The 21998-nt window shown below is 45.1% G+C and overlaps 2 protein-coding genes across 5 annotated transcripts in view; both read right to left on the bottom strand.

The window, feature by feature from the left end:
• Positions 1-12100, bottom strand: part of LOC307191307 (zinc finger protein 862-like) — a 20022-nt gene extending 7922 nt beyond the window's left edge. For 2 of the 3 annotated variants that reach the window (XM_079931277.1, XM_079931279.1), the window contains exons 1-2: positions 10362-12100; positions 384-479 (exon numbers count right to left, since the gene is read on the bottom strand). In XM_079931277.1, the coding sequence (XP_079787403.1) occupies positions 384-450 (67 nt within the window). In that variant the 5' untranslated portion in view covers positions 451-479; positions 10362-12100. Of the gene's footprint in view, positions 1-383; positions 480-909; positions 1560-10361 lie in introns of those variants that run through there. The other variant, XM_079931278.1, reaches the window with a different exon arrangement.
• Positions 719-21998, bottom strand: LOC307191308 (zinc finger protein 862-like). Of its 2 annotated transcripts, none has more exons than XM_079931281.1 (6): positions 20480-21998; positions 19522-19612; positions 15485-15596; positions 14168-14272; positions 11971-12668; positions 719-1010 (listed from the first exon to the last, which is right to left on the bottom strand). In XM_079931281.1, exons 1-6 carry the CDS (start codon positions 20533-20535, stop codon positions 819-821), a joined length of 1254 nt encoding a protein of 417 aa, XP_079787407.1. In that variant the 5' UTR covers positions 20536-21998; the 3' UTR covers positions 719-818. The 2 variants fall into 2 exon arrangements, with proteins under 2 accessions (XP_079787407.1, XP_079787406.1); XM_079931280.1 differs by lacking the exon at positions 719-1010 and adding an exon at positions 10318-10518.

Here is a 21998-nt window from a genome sequence, read left to right as displayed (position 1 = left end):
GGAGAGAGATGAAGGAAAGTCTAAGCCCACAGCTGTGCAGCAGGCCTAAAGTATAACTAGTTTAGATAGAGCAGAGGAATGGAAGACCCAGTGACAGAAGTTTCCAGAAAAAAAAGTGAAACGGATAGGTCACAGGATGTTTGATGATGCGTTAAAGACTCTTCAAAGGAGTTATATAATTCGATGGAGAGTTTGAGAAGAATTGGTGATAGTACAGAAAGCTAGCAAAGTAAAAAAATAAGAAAAAATTTCAATTCCTGGGGGGAAAATCCTACAACAAAGGAAACATCATCATAATATGTCACTTTGATTAGAAGTAAATAATACATAATCATAATTAGGCAAATAATTTACATTGAATTAACCAAAAAAGTATGATATACCTGTTCTGAGAGGATGGAGGGAAGAGAAGTGGGGGCCTGGGGTGATGTAAGAGGGCCATATCTTCATCCTCCACAGTAGGAATCAATAGATAATATCTAAAATCAATAAATCAGGAATAGCAATAAACATATGCAACAGGATATTAAAGTGTGATTCTGTCTGCCTGTTTTGGCTGAAGGCCCCCCCAAAATAGGAGCCAACTCTCCCCCATTCCAAAGCTAGACCACCGAAGCCAACTTGGAAAGAGTGGCTGAAACACCGGGCTGTAACCCAAGCACTTGCCACTAAGAGGGAGTCAAAGCACTGGGAGTGAGGAGGTCAGGAAGTTGGATATTAGAGATGCTTTGGAAAGAGCTGTCAAGTGTACTGTGAGCCCTCCACACTCCCATGGGGAGGGGTGGGGTGGACTGGGCTACTTTCCTCTGACCTTAAGCCTAATGGGAATGACATCCCGACCTGTATTTCCTGGAGCTGTGGGGCTGCTCAGGAATCCAGGCCTGGAAAAGACTAAAGGCATAAACTGACTGATGGTTCCTTGGTGGTGGCCATGTTGGGAAGAGCCTACATTCACAGGGCTTGTCAGAGCAAAGGATATATAAGTGTTTTCCATGGTCCAGATGTGAGCCCTGGAGGGAAAGAGAAGAGGCCCAGAGCCACTTAAAGGGGCTGCCCCTGTCTGCCTATTGGTGATGCTCCCCTAAGGAGCCCATATGGGGCAGACTGCCAAAGCAGACATTACCCACTGTAGTGAGAGATCTCCAGTAACGGGGGTTTGGGGGAGTGCAGAACCCACAAACACACTTGGAGAATCAGCTTCAACTATCCCAGCTACATGTAACTGGTATCAGATTACATGGATGTAATTCTTGTACCTCTCCTCCCCGCCTACACACCACCATTCCCAGCCAGGATGCAGCAGAAATCCTGGAACAAGCTGGGAGGTAGGAGGAGAACTTCTTTCTTCCTATCACAAGATTCCGGATTCTAGACCTAAAGCAGGTTGAGGTGGGAGAGGCAAGAAACTTCAGCTTTAAATGAAGTCCAGATTTTTAACCACTACACAAGGACTGGACTTTTGTTTCCTGATTTTTTTTTTGGTCAATTTTTGATATCATTTAAAACCTATAGAAGAGTTTTAATAATAAAACAAGGAACTCCAATCATTTGCATTTTGCTCCATTTGCTTTATCATGCCCATGTGCCCTCTCTCCCTCCCTCCCTCCCTTTCCTCTCTCTATATGCATAACATATACATACATATACATGTATACGTGCAGGCTGCACACTGGAGCTACCTGGGAAGCTTTAAAATATATAAGTTATATATATAGATAATATTTTTCTGGACCATTTGAGGCTAAATTGTTTTCATTCCTCCCTTTATCCCTAAATATTTCTGTGTGTAGTACTCAAGAAAAAACATTCTCTTATCGGGTTTGCAAAATTCTAACACGAGCTCCAAGACCCTAACCCTTGCCTATCCCTGCCCCTTGGAGTGTGACTGAAATGTGTGAACTGATATCACGCCCGTAATTACATTACATAGCAAAAGAGATGTTGTCTGGGTGATTACTTAATGTAATCACACTAGCCGCTTAAAAGCAGAGGAAGTCAGAGAATCAAAACACCAAAAAAATTCAATGTATTATTGCTGGCCTAAGGATGGAGAAGGCCATGTGGAAAGGACCTGGGAGCAGGCCCTAGGAGCTGAGAATGGTCGGCAGCCAGAAAGAAAGTGGGGACCTCAGTCCTACAACCACAAGGAACTTGATCCTGCCAACAACTCAACAGCCCAGTGATTCTTCCCAGAGCCTCCTGATAAGAGGCCAGTCTGGCACACTTAATTTCAGCCATGTTAGACCCTAAGCAAAGAACCCAGCTAAGCCCACCTGGACTTCTGAACTCCAGAACTGTGAGATAATAAATGGGTGTTTTTTAGCCATTAAATTTGTGATAATTTGTTATGCGGCAACCAAAAACTAATATGTCTTATATAGTCAAAGTATAATGATCAAAATCAGAAAATTTAACATTGATATAACACTATAATTTAATCCACCATACTGTTTTCCACAGTGACTTACCATTTTATATTCCCACCAACAGGGCATAAAGGTTCTATCCTCAGCAATAGTTGCTGTTTTCTATTTTTTTGATAGTAGGCATCCTTATGGGTGTGAGGTGGTATCTTATTGTAGTATTGATTTACGTTTCCCTAATGATTGTGACAGAGTATCTTTTCATATGCTTATTGGCCATTTGTACATCTTCTTTGAAGAAATGCCTATTCAAGTCCTTTGTACATTTTTTAATCAGGTTTTTTGTTGTTGCTGAGTTTTAGGAGTTCTTTATATATTCTGGATAGTAAACCCTTATCTGATATATGATTTGCAAATACTTTCTCCCATTCTGTATGCTGTCTTTTTATTATATTTATATGTATGTCTTTTTTTTTTTTTGCGGTACGTGGGCCTCTCACTGTTGTGGCCTCTCCCATTGCGGAGCACAGGCTCTGGACGCGCAGGCTCAGCAGCCATGGCTCACGGGCCTAGCCGCTCCACGGCATGTGGGATCTTCCCAGACCGGGACACGAACCCGTGTCCCCTGCATCGGCAGGCGGACTCTCAACCACTGCGCCACCAGGGAAGCCCCACGTATGTCTTTTGATTCACAAAATTTTACAATTTTCATGAAGCCCAACTTGTCTATTTTTTCCTTTCTTGCCTGTGCCTCTTAGTCCATCTAGCTAAAGGTTTGTCAATTTTGTTGATCTTTTCAAAGAACCAACTTTTGGTTCCATTGATTTTTCTCTAGTTTTTCTATTCTCTATTTATCTCTGCTCTCATCTTTATCATTTCCTTCCTTCTGCTACTTTGGGTTTAGTTTATTCTTCTTTTTCTAGCTCCTTAAGTTGTAAAGTTAAGTTGTTGATTTGAGATCTTCCTTGTTTTTTTTTTTAGTAAATTTATTTTTATTTATTTATTATTTTTGGCTGCGTTGGGTCTTCATTGCTGCGTGCGGGCTTTCTCTAGTTGATTCACTTCTCTCTTGCTGCTTCCAAGATTCTGCCTTTGTTTTTGAAATTCTAATTATAGTGTGTCTCAGTGTGGGTGTCTGAATTCATCTTACCTGGAGTTTGTTGAGCTTCTTGGATGTTTATATTCATGTCTTCGATCAAATTTGTAGAGATTTTAGCCATTATGTCTTTCCCTTTCTCTCTCTCTTTTCCCTCTGGGACTCCCACAATGTGTATGCTGGTCCACTTGATGGTTTCCTGCATGTCCCTTGGGCTCTGTTCACTCTTCTTTGACCTTTTTTGTTTCTGTTTCACAGGCTCCATAATTTCCATTGTCCTATCTTCAAGCTTGCTGATTCTCTATTCTGCCTGCTCAAATGTTTTTGTATTCCTCTAGTTAATTTTTCATTTCAGTTATTGTAGTTTTCAGCTCTCAGTCTTCTTTCTAGATCCTTCTTAGGTTTCCTCTCTTTATTTATATTTCCATTTTATTCATACATTGCTGTCTTGGCTTTCTCCACATCTTCCTAAATTTCTTTTAGCATTTTTAAGACAGTTGTTTTAAAGTATTTATCTAGTATACCTGCCATCAGGTCTTCTTCAGGGACAGTTTTTATTGATTTAGTTTCTTCCTTTGAATGGGTCATACTCTCCTATTTATTTGTATGCCTTGTGATTTTTTGTTGAACACTGGATATCTGAATCTAATAATGTGGTAACTCTGGATATCAGATTCTCCCCGATCCCCAAGGTTTGCTGTTTTCATTGTTTTCGATTATTGTTATTATTTAAAAATTTTTAATCCTTATAGGCTACTCTGTGCCAAGGATCAACCTGAGGTGTAAACTTAAAGTCTTCTCAGGTCTTTTGGAGTCTTTCCCTGGGTATGCAAAATCACTTTCTAATTTTCCTTCTATATGTTTTTGAATGTCCTAGTCTTTAATGTCTGGTTTTCAAAAGAGGGAAAAGAGAAAAGTTAAGAGAAGGGGGAGGAACTTGCAAAAATGGGGGAGGTGCAACAACACTGGCTGCTTACTTCTTTGTCTGCACCTCTGAGATGAGAAGCAGCGATCGGTGATCACAGCACTGATCCCTGATGCTTAGAGGACAGCATTCTTTTTGCCCACCCTAATTCCTGCAATCTGTGTGCAAGCGGCTCCAGGAACATCGTAGGGGTGGGAGATGGGCAGCTGCTAAGGTGCTAAGAGCTGAAATTGACCGAACTTCACCACAATTTACTTTCCAACTCTTCTCCTGTAAGTTGCAAGCCTTTGACAGATTTCAGAGTTCCAAAATAGTCACATCAGACAGATTCTACCAGTGCAATTGTTGTCTACCTGAGGAGACAGATTCCTAGAGCTCCACCAGAGTCCTCCTCCTAATCAGGACATTTTTGAAGAGTACTGTACTGGACATTTTATTAATTGAAATTAGATCATTAATGTGACTAAAAAGTGACTGGAGGACTTTCTGTTTACCTGAGTGTGACAAGTCATGTGCCCTGCCCCAGGTTGCACCCTGTAAAGAGAAACCAAAATGGAGGCCACAATTTGAACAGACCTCTGGACCAAACACTCACAGTCACACAACCAAATCTTAAGCTGTCCTGATTTCCTCAAAATGCTGACTCTGGTCTTAAACAAAATTGAAGTTTCCTTCATGTCAGTGTGACCTTACAGTTTCCAAGCCAATCAGTACACACAAGAAAAGGTACACGGTGCTACGACCCTAAAGAGAATATAATCACAGTTAAAAAACAATGTACTTCTTCATTCATGTTTTACAAATTGAGCTTTAACTGCTGAGAGCCAAGTTTTTAACCACTTTGGGTTTGAAGTCTCCCAGTTCATGAACAGTTTGTTCCTTGCTCAAAAAAATATTCATAGCAAGTAAAGCTCTTTGAATTTTCTTTTGGCAACCCAAAGAGTGAGAAAGAAAATCCCCAAAGAGCTAATCCAAACAAGTGCTGATGGAAAAGAGTGAAGCTGTTTTATGAGTGCCTCCTACTGAAGTTCATGCTTTTAAAAATAACGTCTACAGGTGTTACTCAGAAATAATGAAACAAGTACTGGAAGAAACAGCTAAAAAATTGGGGGGAGGAGGACCTGGCAACAGACAATGGTAGGACAGGGAACTGTCATTTTTTGTTATATGTCTTATGAGAACTACTTTGATTAAAGAAACGTAATTATGAAGAAATGTTTTTTAAAGATTTACTGAAAACATACATGATACTGAGTATCCCTGGATGTGTTTGCCTAAGTTATATTACCCTGGGGATTGGTCACTTTTGATTGCCCCTAGCACCACCACACTGGCCCCAGTAGTGCTGTACCCCAATCACACCTCTCTGAAGCTACGGCTGAAATGTTGCCAGAAACCTTTTCTTTTTGTTCTCTTCAGAACAAGTGAAACAGAAGGGAATTTTCAAACAGATTTTCCTATGTCTTAGTAATGGAAAAGTGACTAAGAATACATAACTATAGCATGGCCACACACACACACACACACACACACACACACACACACACTCCATAAAAGCCCATAAAAATGGCTTGGCCTACAAAGACAGATTCTGATCCTTCCAGGCTAACTTCAGCCCAAGGTTGGCAGGCCTGCCAACGAATCAGTTTGGAGACGGCCACTCTGGCACCTTGCCTTGGTTCTTCTCTCTCTAGCTCAGCACGGCCCCCACTTGGAGGCCGTATATGGCCCACCATACAGCAGCTGGCCTCCTAGTCATCACATGAGCCATTCTAACTCCTGCTCATCTCATTGAGGGCTCTCCCGCTTAGTTTTGCTTTCCACTTAGTGACATGACTTCTTCCCTCAGCTATGTGAGGTCTAGCTGTAGCTGATGACCTCACATGGAGAAAAGACACTGCCCACCTGAAGTGAGTGACCTGCCACTCAGCATATGATGACACCTTTCCTAGTAAAAACGAGGGTTACCACATAGTCCCTATATTGGCTTTTCTGTTCTTACTGACAAATATTAGTTTCTTAACAGTGGAATATAACTGAGTTTTCTTTTTTTGCAGGGGAAGCAAGAGACATCACCAAATATGGCCAAAGTTTGAAACCAGAATTTAAAGTACAGAAATAAAAGAACAGTTGGAACTCTACAGAGTGATAAATAGTTCTAAGCAAAAGCAAGTCCACAAAAGTAGAGGTTGACACAGGAAAGCATTAAAAACAACATAAACCTCTTCTTTTCTCCATAATCAAAATGACTGTCCTCTGCAAGTTCAGTCCTATTGATAAGAGAGCTGGTGAGGCCAAGGAGGCTGTTGACAGGTGAGTGGACCTGACCTGGAAACTACCATCAGTTGAAAAGCTTTAGTCGACGCAATTTAACTGCCACACAACCGACAAATTAATATTAAATTTGCATCAAATTGAGACTGTCTTTTTAAAAACAGGTACAAAAATTCTAAAACCTAAAAGAACAAATCTACTAGTTGTAAATCCTAATAAGAGCAACGGAAGAATTAGCTGCGTTTCTTCAAATGATAAGAGCAAAAGGAAATCAACGGCATGAATGTGCTGCAATGTAGCATGATGAACACCAGACCACAAAGACCCATGACCTGACCTGAGCTGGGCTGAAGCAACCACAGCCTCTCACCCCAGGGCATCAGCCCCTTTCTGCACCTCAGTTCTCATGGAGGCGGAGGCAAGAGCACTAACAGTGACCTACAGAGAAGGTCTGAGACAGCCAGACCAAACTATTAACCCTCTTGCTAGGGGGACTGGGGATAGGAGTGGAGACTTCTAAAAAATCCTAATACTGCTTGAATTTTTAAATAATCTTATATTATCCTTGGTGCTATAGTTATTTTAATATTAACAATGATTAGCGCAAATCTTGAAACTAAAAGAACTGGAGTCCAACTGGTAATAAACATATACGAAGCAGGAATTTTAGCCAAGTCTAACGCACGTGCAGTAGGTGGAATAGTAAGAATTTCAGTTTAGCCATTTTCCAGCTAAATGGGTGGGATTCTCAAAGCCATTGGGCTGTTTTCTCACCTGAAAATACTACTACTACCTGCTTTACAGGTTTGGTTTAAGGATTAGAGAGCAGATACGCAAGACACTCAACATAGCCTTTGGTAGGTGTTCAGTCAACAGCAAAAGCGCCTATTATTATTTCCAGACATAAGAATAAAAGAAAACATAAAGGCTTCCTGTAACACCCAACAGAAGCAGATCACAGTACTTCAATTAAAAGATAATAAACGTTAAAAACGGATGGGAGTGGACTTTCCTGGTGTTCCAGTGGTTAAGAATCCACCTTCCAATGCGGGGTATGTGGGTTCAATCCCTGGTCAGGGAACTAAGACCCCACGTACCGCGGGGCAACTAAGCCCGCGCACCTCAACCACTGAGCCCACAGGAGCCCCTGTGCCACAACTAGAGAGCCTGTGCGTTGCAACTACTGAGCTTGCGCCGCCACAATTAGAGAGAAGCCTGTGTGCTGCAACGAAGAGCTCGCTTGCCACAATGAAAGACCCACGTGCTGCAACTAAGACCCGACACAGCCAAAATAAATAAATAAATAAATAGGAAGGAAATTGAAAAACCAAACCAAACCAAACAAACAAACAAAGATATAAAAAAAAATGGATGGGAGGGGCTTCCCTGGTGGCGCAGTGGTTGAGAGTCCGCCTGCCGATGCAGGGGACACGGGTTCGTGCCCCAGTCTGGAAGGATCCCACATGCCGCGGAGAGGCTGGGCCCGTGAGCCATGGCAGCTGAGCCTGCACGTCCGGAGCCTGTGCTCTGCAACGGGAGAGGCCACAACGGTGAGAGGCCCGTGTATCGCAAAAAAAAAAAAAAAAAAGATAATGCCAAATAATATTAGGTTTTCTATTTTTAAAATACTTGTCACAGGAGGATAAAGTATTGGAGGAAGAAAACCTTGTCAAAGCAAAAATAATAATTAGGTCCACTATATTTCAACACTGTTTTACATCCCAGTTATCAGCTTGAGGCCCTTTAAAAAGTTATTTTTAAACATACAAATCATTTACGTTTGGCCCCAGTTATATCCTCAAGGCTCCTTAAAATGCTTTTATATCTCAAGCATGAAAAATCATCTCAACTGGAGGACAGTTGAAGGATAAAAACTGGAGACCTAAGTAAAGTAGCGAGAAGGACTCACACATGCAATGCCGTTCCTAGACCCCTGGACCCATTTTAATTCCACAGACAACTGAAGAGGACAGCCCCATCCTCTATAAAGCCTTCCCTGATTCCTGCCCTCAACCCTCAAGCAAAATTAATTACCCCTCCCGTGGTTATACTTATTGTTCATCCAAACAACACTTAACTGAGGCTGAACTGTCCCTTAATTTCCCCAGTTCGTTAAGATTTCCCCACTTCCTAACATACGGAAGTTAAAAAGAAAATGCTGCTGTCTGGCTGAACAATCCAAGTCAGGTCCAGGTTGTGGGAGACACACTGTTACAGCACTGGTCACCCACCACTTTCCCCATGACTTTCCACAGGGGTGCAAAGGGCAAAGGGCATCACTGCTGCTCACTCCTTCAAAGGAAAACCAACTTCTTGTAAGTGGGTATGTATTTCTTAAAAACGAATTTCCCTCTCGCTCTGTATTTTTATTTTTATTTATTTATTTATTTTTGGCCGTGCCTCATGGCATGTGTGATCCTAGTTCCCCAACCAGGGATCAAAGCCGGGCCCCCTGTATTGGAAGTGTGGAGTCTTAACCACTGGACCACCAGGGAAGTCCCTCTCTCTCTCTTTTAAATGCTGTCAGTGGTAGTGATGCTCTTTGAAGATGCACTTGGTACAAGTGCCCTGGCCCAGAACACGATTACAGCACCTCTCTCCTCATAAAAGAAACAATTTTTCACAGCCTTTCTGAATGTTTGGGGAGCCATTTAAAAATTGTGAACAGTGATAAAAACAAGTAGTCTATAGGTCAAGTATGTTCAGAAAATAATCCGTATCTCAGCTGCACATGGAAGGGCAGTGTGTAAGCTGGGGATATGACATCAGGTAAGCCACAAACACCCCAATTTCCTATTCCGTAGAAGTCACGATACAGGTCGCTGTCGGAATTCCTAAGTTATGTACAGCAGCCTGTTCTGCAAGGTTTCTGTTACAATATATGCTGGTAAAAAAATAGTAAATAACAGCTGTGTAAGATGAAAAGTTGTCTTTTTGGTGCCACGTGAAAATCCTGGGTGTCTGATGGAAAAAGGAGGCAAAGAACAAGAAGCAGATGCAGGAGAGGAGCCTCTTCTGGGAAAGTAATGAACAGCACGTGCTGTTCTTCATTCTCCAGTGCCTCTAACCTAGTGACGCCCAGGCCGAGACCGCCCGCCATGCTGGCCCCTGATGAAGCAGCCCCAGCACAAAGTAGAGGGCGGAATCCAGGAATCCTCCCGGAGGCCCTTTCTCGCCTCCCTGCCTTTGCTCACGCTGTCCCCACCTCTGACATGTCTAGATGCCCGTCCCTGTGCACCTGGCTTTCAACTCAGTTAAAATATTTCATACTCTGTAAAGACAGCCCTTATCCCTCCCTCGGATGCCTGGCCAAATTAAGTCACTCTTTTCAGCAGCTCCAGGACACTCTTCCTGAATCTCTAATGGAGCTGGTGTTATTGCATACTTTCTTATTATAGTGTCTGTCTCTCCCACAAACCTGCCAGCCCCTTGAAAGCAGAGACCGTGATTCATTCACGCCCATCCAGCACGTAGTAGGTACTCAATAATGTTTGGTGGAAGATGGATGATGGGTGGGTGGATGAAGAGGAGATAAAGCACAGTACCCCAAAGCAGGGAGAGCTCTGAGACGCAGAGATATAAGCACTCTCTGCCTATGCACAGTGAGAGGGCAGAAATGGGAACACGACTACAAGCCACTGCTGCCCTCGTGGGTCCCCACGTCAAGTGATGGTGGCAAACAAAGGTCTACACGGATCTTTACCCAGGGATGCCAACAGCTCATAATTCATCCGCATCACGTCTCTGTACAGCTCCTTCTGCCGCTTGTCTAGCGTGCCCCACTCCTCCCGGGTGAAATACACCGCCACATCCTCAAACACCACGGGAACCTCCTCAAACAGCCCCTCTTCAGAAGGATCCTGCAACAAAGAGCAGCAGTCACTCAATACTCCTCTCACGTCAGACACCCAGCATGATCCTTCCGGGGTCCTGCTCAAGGCCTTTTTCTCCTGGGAAGCCTGCCAAGAGGCCCCGATGCACTCTGAGGAATTCATTTATCCACCAAAAGTCAAAGAAGCAAATGTGTGTGGCCCAGAATTAGCAGGTAAAAACCAAACGAACCTCAGTGTTATTCTAGAAGGAAGGAATGATCCTTCCTCTTCTTTCCTGGAAGGAAAGGAAAATGCACTGAGGAACAGGGGTCGTGCAGAACCTCATGGCTGCACCCTGTTCTTTACAGCCCCAAGGGGCACCTTCTACTCATCCACGACTGCAAAGGTAGCCAGCTGCCTCTAGCAGCCCCTGCTAAGGTTCCCCACCAGGATGGGAAGGAAGAAGCAGTGAAAAAGAACTAAAGATGCTCATATTCAGTGACTAGGTTAACACACACTTTACTGCTAAAGGAATTCAGATTGTAAAAGGTTAGACCTGTTTATTAGCTTCGAATACTAAAAACTAGAAGGAACATGAACATGAAGGGAAATGAGCTTTGTCACTTTTCTGGATTCCATAAAAATTCGAGCTTACTAACTTTACGTATGATGTTAGGCACGCGGAACGTCTGAGCTCTTCTCATCGGAACACTAGAGGGGTTGCTCAAAGTGATTTGTAGCAAAATCCCGCTTACATGGAAGAGTTGAGAAAAGGGGCCAGATCTGGTTACTCGAAGATTCCAATTAATACAGTTTCTTTGCAGGACAATTTTCCAAAGAATTAGAAAATAAACCTATTTTATTTTACAAAATAAACCTGAGGTGAGAACTAGAGTCTTTGAGGGCCCACCAGTGCTGCAGGGAGTAGAAGGAAAGCACTGGGCTGGCGGTCAAGGGCTCTGAGGGGAGGTCACTGCCGCAAGAGCCCTTGTTCTCTGGCTACGTCACTCCCCCCCTAAGTCTTAGTTGTTCCCCAACAAGACGAGTTTAACTAGGTTTGCTCCACCCACCTCATAGCAGCATTAAAAACACTACATAAAAGGACACGTCTGAAGAAACTTTGCAGTGTTTAAAAGTGCTACATGATTTTGAAGTTAACGTTAAAAAATTTGTTTACATTGATTATTTAAGAGCTCTGTGGCTGTTTTGTGGCTGTGGAAAATTTCCTGAGTTCTGTGGTCGTTCTGGATTCTGGATAAAGATTACTGTTCTGAATTTAGGTGCTCTCTTTATATCAGAAGTTAGAATATCCTGGTCCACTAATTATGTTTTGTCATCTGCCAAAAGGAGATGATGCGAGTAGGGCTGTTGTCACAAATAAAGGAGATAATTAATACATGCAAAGCACTTAAAACAACACCCAGCACATCACAAGCATGTCAGCTTATGGTAACGTTATACAGAATCCTTCCCCTTGAGCAATCATTATAAACGTATTACCTGGCCACGGGGTTCAGGTGAGTCATTACACAAAATGTTAACGTCTGAGGAGCTGCGGATGTCATCAGCAATTTCTTTTTGCCTGAAATCAGGAATGCAGTCTAGGTACAATGCAGGAATTGCTCCACGCCCTCCAGGGTCCTCCAGTGCAGCTCTCGAGCTGGGCAGGAGCTGGACCATGTTATCAGAGATCCCCTGAGGCCCTGGGGGGTAACATATGGGGTAATCTGCAGTGAAGAGGTGTCCTGGACTGGCCAGCACCTCTCTGGACACGTCGTGGATGCTCCGGAAACGGGCTGCCCAGCTGGGGTCCCGAGCTGCCAAGGCCTTGGCACAGAGCACGTGGGCCTTGCTCTTGGCGTGGTATTTGAGAGTCTCCACCTTGAATGGTCCTGTGTAACCTTCTATTAACCTTGACCGTTTGTCTCTGACGGATGGGTACTCCCGGCAAGCCGAGCAAAAGAGAGCCGTCCGCTCCTCGTTCATGACCAACCATGGGAACTGCGCAAACCATGCCTTCTGGATGGACCGGGGTCTCAATGGTTTTCTGCTTCTTCCTGTGCAGTCTCCCTGGAGGCTGCCACCCTCTGAGCTGAAATGCGAAGGACAGGCTTTCTTCTGAGGAGGCAGGTAGAGTCCAGCTTCTCTGGCGGGACTTTGCATGTCCATTTCTTCCATGAAGCCCATCTTGTTTTTTCCTTTAGAAAAAAGAAACACATGGAATTTTCTCTGACATCCTATAGGTTGAGTCACTGCAACTCACAGAGGTGCTTAGATCCATGGACTATCAAAGCTGCAACCACACCCACAAAGTGACAGCCTGCACCCGTGTTCTCTTCTCTCCAGCCCCCAACCCCCAGGTCCACCTTGCCTAACCCAGAAGAAACCAAATGGGCTTTAAGAAAACAGTTGTTTTTTTTTTTGATATAAAGGACAGATATACCTGGCAAAAAAGAGATCTCTGCAACCTAAAACAGTGGCACAGTCTTCAGGAGAGCAGACTTATTTATGGATAAGAACACTGAACTAAGAGAAGGTAGGGTTAAAAAGGTAATTAAAGCAAACACTGCAACTGCACACTTGGCAGGAACCCCCCTCCTTGGTACCCCTGCCAGACAGGCATCTGCACTTTGCTCATGTACCTTTAGAGCAAGAGAGCAACCTACCTTCCGGGCAGACAGTTTGGTCCCCAGAGTCTTCCCTGAGCTGCAATCCATCTTTGAGTACCTCCCCCTCAGGAGTGCTACTTCAGCCCTTCCCACACCACAGCCCTTCCAAGAAGTGAAAAATCCCATGACGTCACTAAGACTTTTCTTCTTTAAGCTAAACCAGCAGTTTCTTTATTCACTCCTTGGTTGAAATGCAGCTTAGACAACTCTAACTCCTCTGGAGCCATTTATTATGCACCAACAAGTTCAGATGCCCAGTGGGCAAGGACTCAACAGTACTTTCTCCCGGCCAATGGACCAGTCAGTCTACGAAACTGTAGCCAACCCCGGAAGCACAAAGCTACGAGTAAAGAGTCAATGGGCTCAAAGTTAAGAGTCAAGCACAGGAGAAACAAACCGAAACAAATTAGTATCTGTGAAGTCTAGGGCTCCTTGCGGTCCATCTGAGATAAATCACAAGGGAGAGCAAACATCCACAATTCGATCCATCGGGGAACTCGTTCCACCTCCCTTTTCTCCTGTAGAAGGGGCTGGGTTAACGCGCTCGTCTTACACAATGACAGAGGCCATCTGGCCTGGCTCTGGGCAAGCCAATCCCTGAACAGGACATGCTTATCAAAGGAGGAAAGCAAACATCAGTCCCCAGGATTTAGCAGCCATCTGTTTATTCACTCATTCATTCCATGATTGTCTACTACGCAACCACGTGCCAGGCATTGTTCTTGGTACTGGGACTACAGTAGTAAGTAAGACCAAGTCATGCCTTCATGGAACTTAGAATATATAATTATACATAAACATCTACTCTCAGGTAGAAATAAAATAAAGGGAGATGAGAGTTTGGAGAACAACATTGGGGGAGGTGTGTATATCTTAGACGGGGTGACAGTTGGGGGAAGAACAGCATTCGTGTGTAATTGGTGGGGAACAGGGAGAGGCAGAGGATGAGACTGGTGCCTTGGGACCCAGCTTCCTGCTCCCTCCCTCCAGCTAAGGACCCCTCCTCCCGGGGACAGGTCCGCACTCACCTCGGTGGAGGCTCAAGAGACTCCTCTGGCCCTGGACATTGGCTAGCCACTGCTCTGGCCCTCGCTCAAATTTATAGAACAGCTCTGGGTTGGCAATAGTTGGTCCTGAGTCAGGAACAGAGAGATGCACTGTGAGGTCGGATCCAGGTCACACAGGCTAAGAAGGTATGAAAACTACTGGTCCAGAACAGAGGCTCAAACTCAAATGCGGAGCGGGACCAGACAATACTCTGAGGAAACCAGGCAGGGGTGGGAGGCTGTGGATTTGAACCCAGGTGTGCGGTAGCTACTCAAGTCCAGGAGGGGCCGCCAGCTGAATACAGGGTCAGCATGGCCTCTAGACCATCCCAGTTTCCAACAGAAGCCAGAAATCATATTTCTATATGAAACCCCCCCCCATGGCGAAATACTGACAACTTATTTAAATATTTTAAAGCCAAAGAAAAGAGACGAAAGAAAGAAAGAAAAAAAAGGTGCAGGCCAAATCTGGCCCACAGCTGCTACTTTGCAACTTCTGGTTTAAAAGAATCATTGGTTTTCAAACCATTTTTAGTAGACAGTAAGACCACAACCCCTCCATCCACAGAGAGCTGAGACTGTTGCCCCCAGAACCCTGAGGGGTCAAGAAGAAAAGAAGCAGAGAAAGGCATGGCGCATGGTCATCAAATTGAAATCCGAAAAGAGTACGTGTGCATGTACACATGATGAAATACATTCCTCTCTGTCCATGGTCTAGGAAGTCTACCCATAGAAGCAGAGAAAGGACATTCAGAAAATAGAAAAGATGAAAACTACCTACATGGGCACAAAGTTTCAAGTTGTTTTATTTCATTGAACCTCTATGACAAGCCTGTGAAGAAAGAAGCCAAGGCTTGAAAAGGCTAATGGGCTTGGTCAGTACCATGTGGCAGAGCTGGGACTGAGACCAGATTTCCAGGCTGCAGATCTGATGCTCGTTCCACCACCACCCACCACCTCCAATGTCCTCTGGGCACTGAAACAAAATCCACCTGCAGTGCCACAGTCCACAGGTGGGGCTTCCCTTCTGGCACGCTGGGATATTCTGAAGCATCCAGGTCTAGCCTTGACACGCTCAATTTCCCCACTTCTCTTGGCTAATTTAAGTGGAAAAGAGAAAGAGTGATGTGTGAATCCGTGTGCAGTTAAGTCAGATATGGGACTGAGTGGATAAACAGTATAAAGATGCCTGGAAAAAAATGGTCGGATTCCAGAAAATTCTCAAGTATGTCATAGTCAGACATGGTTGGGAATGCTGACCTAGATTCAGGCAGTGGGGAAGTGAACAGGAGCCCATACCCAGTGGTGCCGCCAGCTCATCAGAACCACAGATCTCCTTCTGTTGCTGACTCAGCAGCATCCACTCCTCCTGAAGCAAATACACCGTGATGTCATCAAACGTCACAGGAGCCTGCAAGGAAAAATGACACCAGCTAAGCACCAACTTCTTCCTTAATCTTCCACACCTGAGCTCACAACCACCTGAGGACACCCCCACTCTGGGAACAGATCAGACTGGGGGAGGGGGCGTTATCAATCTACATACGAGACCTACACCGCATTACTCTCACCCCCTGGGTGCAAGTCACAGCGGGAATGAGACCCATTCTTCTAGGAACAGCCACACACTGCAACAGCAGTGTCATAACGAAGGCCAGCTCCGGACTCCCACACGCGTCCCCCTGCACACTCCTCACCAGCCTTCGCACGGGATCCATTACTTCTCAGCCAGTGCGTCAGCAACAACCAACAGCACTTCTTTTGCAAAATCTTCAACGTGGTAAATCCTCACTTAGGAAGATGTATCTGATTTCTGGAAGCAGTCAACCGTCACTGAGAACTATGTCTGTGAATGTGGTCAATTATCAAGATGGGCAAAGCTTTAGAGCTGAGAACTGCATTCCATGGGGCTTATAAAGGAGCTCTCCTGTTCCACCAAAGAAGGGCGAGGAAATTCAGAAAACGTTCAGGAAGTTCTGAATTAAGATGGCAGATTGAACACGTACACTGAATTTTGCTTCCTCCTGTGAGTTTAAAAAGACACTCTCCCCCCGAAAAAAACTCCAAACAAAACACCCTCTAAGGGCTTCCCTGGTGGTCCACTGGTTGAGAATCTGTCTTGCAATGCAGGGAACGCCGGTTCGATCCCCGATCGGGGAGCTAAGATCCCACATGTCGCGCAGCAACTAAGCCCGTGAGCTACAACTACTGAGCCTGCACACCACAACCACGCACCGCAACGAAGAGCCCATACACCACAGCGAAAGATCCTGCGTGCCGCAACTAAGACCCAATGCAGCCAATAAATAAATAAATAAATGTTTTTAAAAATTGTTAAAAAAAAACACCCTCTGGGATGGACAACACAACAAGGGGACAATAGCAATACAATTTTGTTAACTGAAAAGCAGATGAAAAAGTAATAACTGAGCAGATCCAAGAAAATCATACCCTCAGCCAGCAGTGGGCAAATGGAGAAACAACCCAATTTACATTTGCTAAATCCTCAAAACACTCAGGATCTGGCAGCCCCAGGAACCTCTGGCCTGGGAGTGAACGCAGCCAGGTTAAAATAATAAGAATTTGGGGGAAGCTGTTCGGAACAAATGCCTGCCCAGATCCCCTACACAGGCTCCAAGTTGGCAAGTCCCTCCCTTCCACGTGCTCAGAGCTTCCAGTTAGAATTCTGGTTTTCCACTGTTAAGCGTCAGCAAACAACTGGACTACCAGACATCTGAGGAAAGGCTCTAACAGGTCTGATAGAGATCAAAACAGACAGGAGATGAGCAAGAGTGAGAAGGAACTGAGGAAATGGAAGTGGGGCATGGAGCAAAAAACCTTTAAAAAACAAAACTATCATCAATAGCCTCAGAGAGGTAAGATATTGCAGCCATGAAAAAAGCGGTTATAAAAGAAATAATCGGAAAACAGAATCTGTTGCTGTTTACCCTTTTAAATTTCATACCACCACCATTTATCAGCTAGTCAAAGAAATAAAAAAAAAATAAAACTATCAACAAAAAGGAAATCCCCGGGCTTCCCTGGTGGCGCAGTGGTCGAGAGTCGGCCTGCCGATGCAGGGGACACGGGTCCGTGCCCCGGTCCGGGAAGATCCCACATGCCGCAGAGCGGCTGGAGCCTGTGCTCTGCAACGGGAGAGGCCACAGCAGTGAGAGGCCTGCGTACTGCAAAAAAAAAAAAAAGGAAATCCCCGAACCCCCAAAAAACAACATTTTGGGAAATAGCATCCTTGTGACATAAGGATGTCCTTCCAACGTGACAACTCTGAAGGGGACACAGTCATTTCCATTTGTAACAAGTTCTAGTACATTTGTTTAAAATCGCCTGTAATTTTATACTCAAACTTAAAGCACATGAAATATCTACTTTAACTTCAACATAGAGGCTTCTTGAGAAAAACAATACAGATAATTATCAGTCACTATTGATTTGTATATTTTAAAGTAAGTTGAGTATTTTTCTTATGAGTCAATATATGTTTACTGCAGAAAATTTAGACAATAAGCAGAAAAGATGTTTTAAGATCACCCCCAATCTCCTTACTGAAAAACAACTACTATTGACATTTGGTATGTAACCTTCCAGTCTTTTGTCTACGAATATGTATAAATGAACAGTCTTAAAAACAAACATGGAATTGTACTGCCAATGTGTATGTGCCAATAGTATGCCAATGTGTATTTTAAATAACTATTTGCTCTCAGAGTGTCTTCCAAAGCAAAATGTGATTATAATTGCAAAAACCTGCTGCAGGATGGGCTCCACTAAGAGCAGGCGGGCGGACGGCAAAGAGGTACACACAACATATGGCCTAAGGAGAGCCAATGTGGGGAGGGGGGAAGAAAACCCTCGAGATTATACTGAAGGCAGATCCTAGCAGGATGACCGTATACTAGGACCACAGGGCAAGGTGTTCCGATCAGGGCAGGTTAGAGTTTGTGGCCAAGGGCAAGCAGGGTTCCCTATTCATTCCCACCCACCCTGTCTTCCTGAGGGGACAGGTGGGCATAATGAAAGCCAACAGACCCATCACTTTATGAGAGCCACAACGATGAAGAGTATGGCCAGGGCTGAATGTTTAGATAATGAAGAACTGTCTTCCCAACGAGTAACTACGCTAAGCCTTGAACCTCTCTTTTAACGAGTATTATGGCAAGAGCCTTCAGATGACTGCAATGTAAAGGAAACACAAATCCGCTTGAATAAGAGGAATTTCTTACCTACATAGAAAGCAAGGACTATCTCTGGATGTTCAACTTTACTGATTCCCACTGTCTATAAGGCAGAGCTCCGAGTTCTCAGCCCAGCACCAAGTCCCTGGATCTGAACCTAACTTACCTTCCTAACCTCAGCTCTAGGTATTCCCCACCTGGAATCTCTACTACAGCCAGATTAGTATAATTGCAATCACTCAGGGACTTCCCTGGTGGTCCAGTGGTAAAGAATCTGCTTTCCAATGCAGGGGACGCAGGTTCGATCCCTGGTCGGCACGTTAAGATTCCACATGCCAAGGGGCAACTAAGACAGTGTGCCACAACTACTGAGCTGGCGCGCCTCAACCAGAGAGCCCGTGTGCCAAAAGCTAGAGCCCACATGCTCTGGAGCCCACGTGCCACAACTAGAGAGAGAAAACCCTCACGCCACAACTAGAGAGAAGCCGGTGCACCGCAACGGAAGATCCTGCGTGCCTCAATGAAGATCCTCCGTGTGCTGCAACTAACACCAGACGCGGCCAAAAATAAAACTAAAAAAATAAAACATTAAATTGCAGCCACTCAACCTATCTTGTACCTTTCCTCCCTCTTCACACCCAATCTTTACATTCCCTGACTCTGCCTACTTCCTCCCACTCACTCATCAAGTTCCTACTCACATTCCACCTCTTTCTCGCAAGGGACTTCCGGCCCACCTAGCCCAAGCACTTCTACTTCTCCCGAGCAAGGAAGGCTTTATACCCCTCGTGGTGCCTGGTCCACGGGAAGCCTATGCTGATCATCTTATTTTATAACCCCCTTCACCATCACCACCCCTTTCCCCACCAGCACATTATACAGAAAATATTTCATAGGCATTTAATTCATTTTTTCATTCAACATATTCTATTTGTTTCTGTGTGCTTGGAGATCCTAAGATATAAAAGACACTATCTCTATTTGTCAAGGAGAAAAACCCATCAGGAGATGACAGACAACTGTGATATAAGTGCAATAATAAAACTTCTAAGGGGGGTGGGGTGCCAGTGGTGGCTAGGAACCAGAGATGTTGAGGCAATAGATACACACACAGTAAACGTGTATGAAGCAATAGATACATACACAGTAAATACTCCTACTTGGCAGCAACGAAAATAGTCTCCCAGAGGGCACATGAGGTGTCAGACTGCAGTGTTCTTCACAGCACCCACACCTACAACAAAAGGGCTTCTGTATGAGATGCTATCTTGAGTCATTCATTCAGAAAATACTGAGAACCTATTACATGCCAGATACTGCTCCACTAGTCTAGCTGGGGATAGAGTGAAGTCAGCAAACAAATAAATGTGAGAATTTTATACAGTGACAGGGCTGCGAAGAAAATAAAACAGGATAACGGGTTAGAGTGATGGGGAAAGGTCTTTGTCCTCTATCCATTATTCTGCCAATGGCAAGCAAGATACCCCACACTTAATCCAACAGGCTAAGACTGCTTTTAGTTAATAAATATCACAAAATAGCATCTAAGGAAGATTCTAATAATACACCAAGCTACTACCTCAGGTGGACCCCCCAGTCTTCCAGCTTTGAGAGAAAAAAGTGATATTCAGAATGGAACTTTAGAACAGCACAGCTATTGCACCCAGGCCTTAGTTATTGTCACTCATCTGCAATACCTCTTACACTGCTAGTTTGTTTTGCAATTACTTTATTTCATCTTTGGATAACATCCTCATTCCCTAGGTTAAAAAACTGATGTACCTGGGAAGGGTGTCCTTTTGAGACACCTTACAATCACGATTAGAATCAAGGGTGAAATTTCCAGTCCCCAGTATTTTCAATTAGTGGTTGGGCCTGAAAAGGACATAAAATTTCTCCTCCACCTCCCCAAATATCTGTATTTCACTCTTCTCACACCAAAGGCTAAGAAATCCTACAACTGAACAGAATACCTTGAAATCAACCTCAAATCACTAATTCCACTTTTCAGTGCCAATTGTGTATAGCCCTTCTGCTACTGCATTTTGCTCCCCCTCTGTCCAAATTCAGGTTCAGTCTAAACTAAACCTCAGGATATTACCTGAGGGTGTGAGCCATTTCCTTTACTTTTCTGGTATCCCCTAAAGTGCTTAGCATGAGGCTGGCATGCAGTTCACCTTCAATCTTTCTCTGGTTACGTTCTGTTGAGCTTTATTGTCTTGGACTGTTTATAGGTTGTTTCATCTGGAAAATGCATCACGCTAACTTGTGGAGAGGATGGAGTACGGAAGAGATGATTAAGCAAGGAGTAACTTCTTTTGTAATTCAGAGTCCTTCCCAGTCTTTCCAGGAAAAAGTACAGCATCAAAATAACCTCACTATCTTTTCCGTCTTTTGTCTGTTGGACAACCCTTCCAGGCTTGTCCATGTTATTGAAGTGAAAACTGCGGGAAAGCTCCTGGAGGAAAGTAGTCATTTCATATGTACTTCCAGCATTTCCATCAACTTAAATCACGGATCACAAATGTTTATTAAATGAGCAATTTTTTTTAAAGGAGAGACTCAGTATGCACCCGAAAACGTTTGTTGAGGAGGTTCCCTTTGTGCCAAAGAAGAAACAATCCTCAAGAACTGGTATCAAATAATATCCAGAAAGATCTCGGTCCCCAAAGGCTGCCAATGTCTCCGAATCAAGTGCGTGCGACCACGCTCGTCTTTGCTGACACTGACTCCGAGCTCTAGCAATCCTGTCAAACCCACTTAACTCTACCTTCAAGCACTTTTCCCCACCTTTTCTTCCAATTCACAGCCTCTTGCTCAAAGCCTGAAGCAAGTTTATGAAATATGCTTCTAAGCAATACTCAAAAACTCCACGAAGTAGATAAGCTAGAAACAGAAATCGGCAAGAATGTGCCAGATGCCTTGTCTTTTTCTTCTCAGCCCTTTCTTGGGAAGGGGGATCCAGGCAGGGCCAAGCCCTCATCCTGCCTCTCGGTGATCCCTATGCCTGGCTCCCAGTGGGGTCCGATCCAGCCTCAAGGCCTTAAAACACGCTGGGCCTCTTCCAAACGCCAGTGGTGGTGTGGGAAAATAGGAAGCACTTTCGCACTACTGCACTGAGCGGGTCACCCACCCAGCGTCAACCGGGCGGCGGGCTCGGCGGAGGGCTGCTAGGCCAGCCGCGTGGGGAGGGAGCGGAAGGCTGCGCGGGACTCGCCCGGAGTCGGCCGCCCAAGTGCAGAGGAAGAAGCGGGCGAGCGGGCGAGTCCTTCCCTGCAAGGCTGGCTCATGTGCGAGGACTCCGCCCGTACCGCCCGCCTCGCCCAGATCAGGGATCTACGGGAGGGGAGTGGGCGGCCCCAGGGCCCTTCCAGGCCTACCTTCCCCGACTCCCTGGGCTCCATGGCCCAGCTTTCGGTGGCCCGTGCTGACCCCGCCACGGCCTCCAGGCCGCCCCCTCCCCCCGCGGCCTGGACTGAGGATGCCGTAGCCGCGACCACCCTGGGGACCGGGACCCCCGGAAGGGAGGGCGCCCCGGCGGGGAGGGAGCGCGGCCCGGAACCGGCTGCCCCTGGTCAGAGGGGGCGGTGGCGCTCCCGGAGCCAGGAGAGGCGCGCAGC

This window comes from Stenella coeruleoalba, assembly GCF_951394435.1.
Source record: "Stenella coeruleoalba genome assembly, chromosome: 9".
Classification (NCBI taxonomy): Eukaryota; Metazoa; Chordata; class Mammalia; order Artiodactyla; family Delphinidae; genus Stenella; species Stenella coeruleoalba.
The sequence above is the reverse complement of the archived record's forward strand: the minus strand, read 5'-3'. Positions and strand labels throughout refer to the sequence as shown.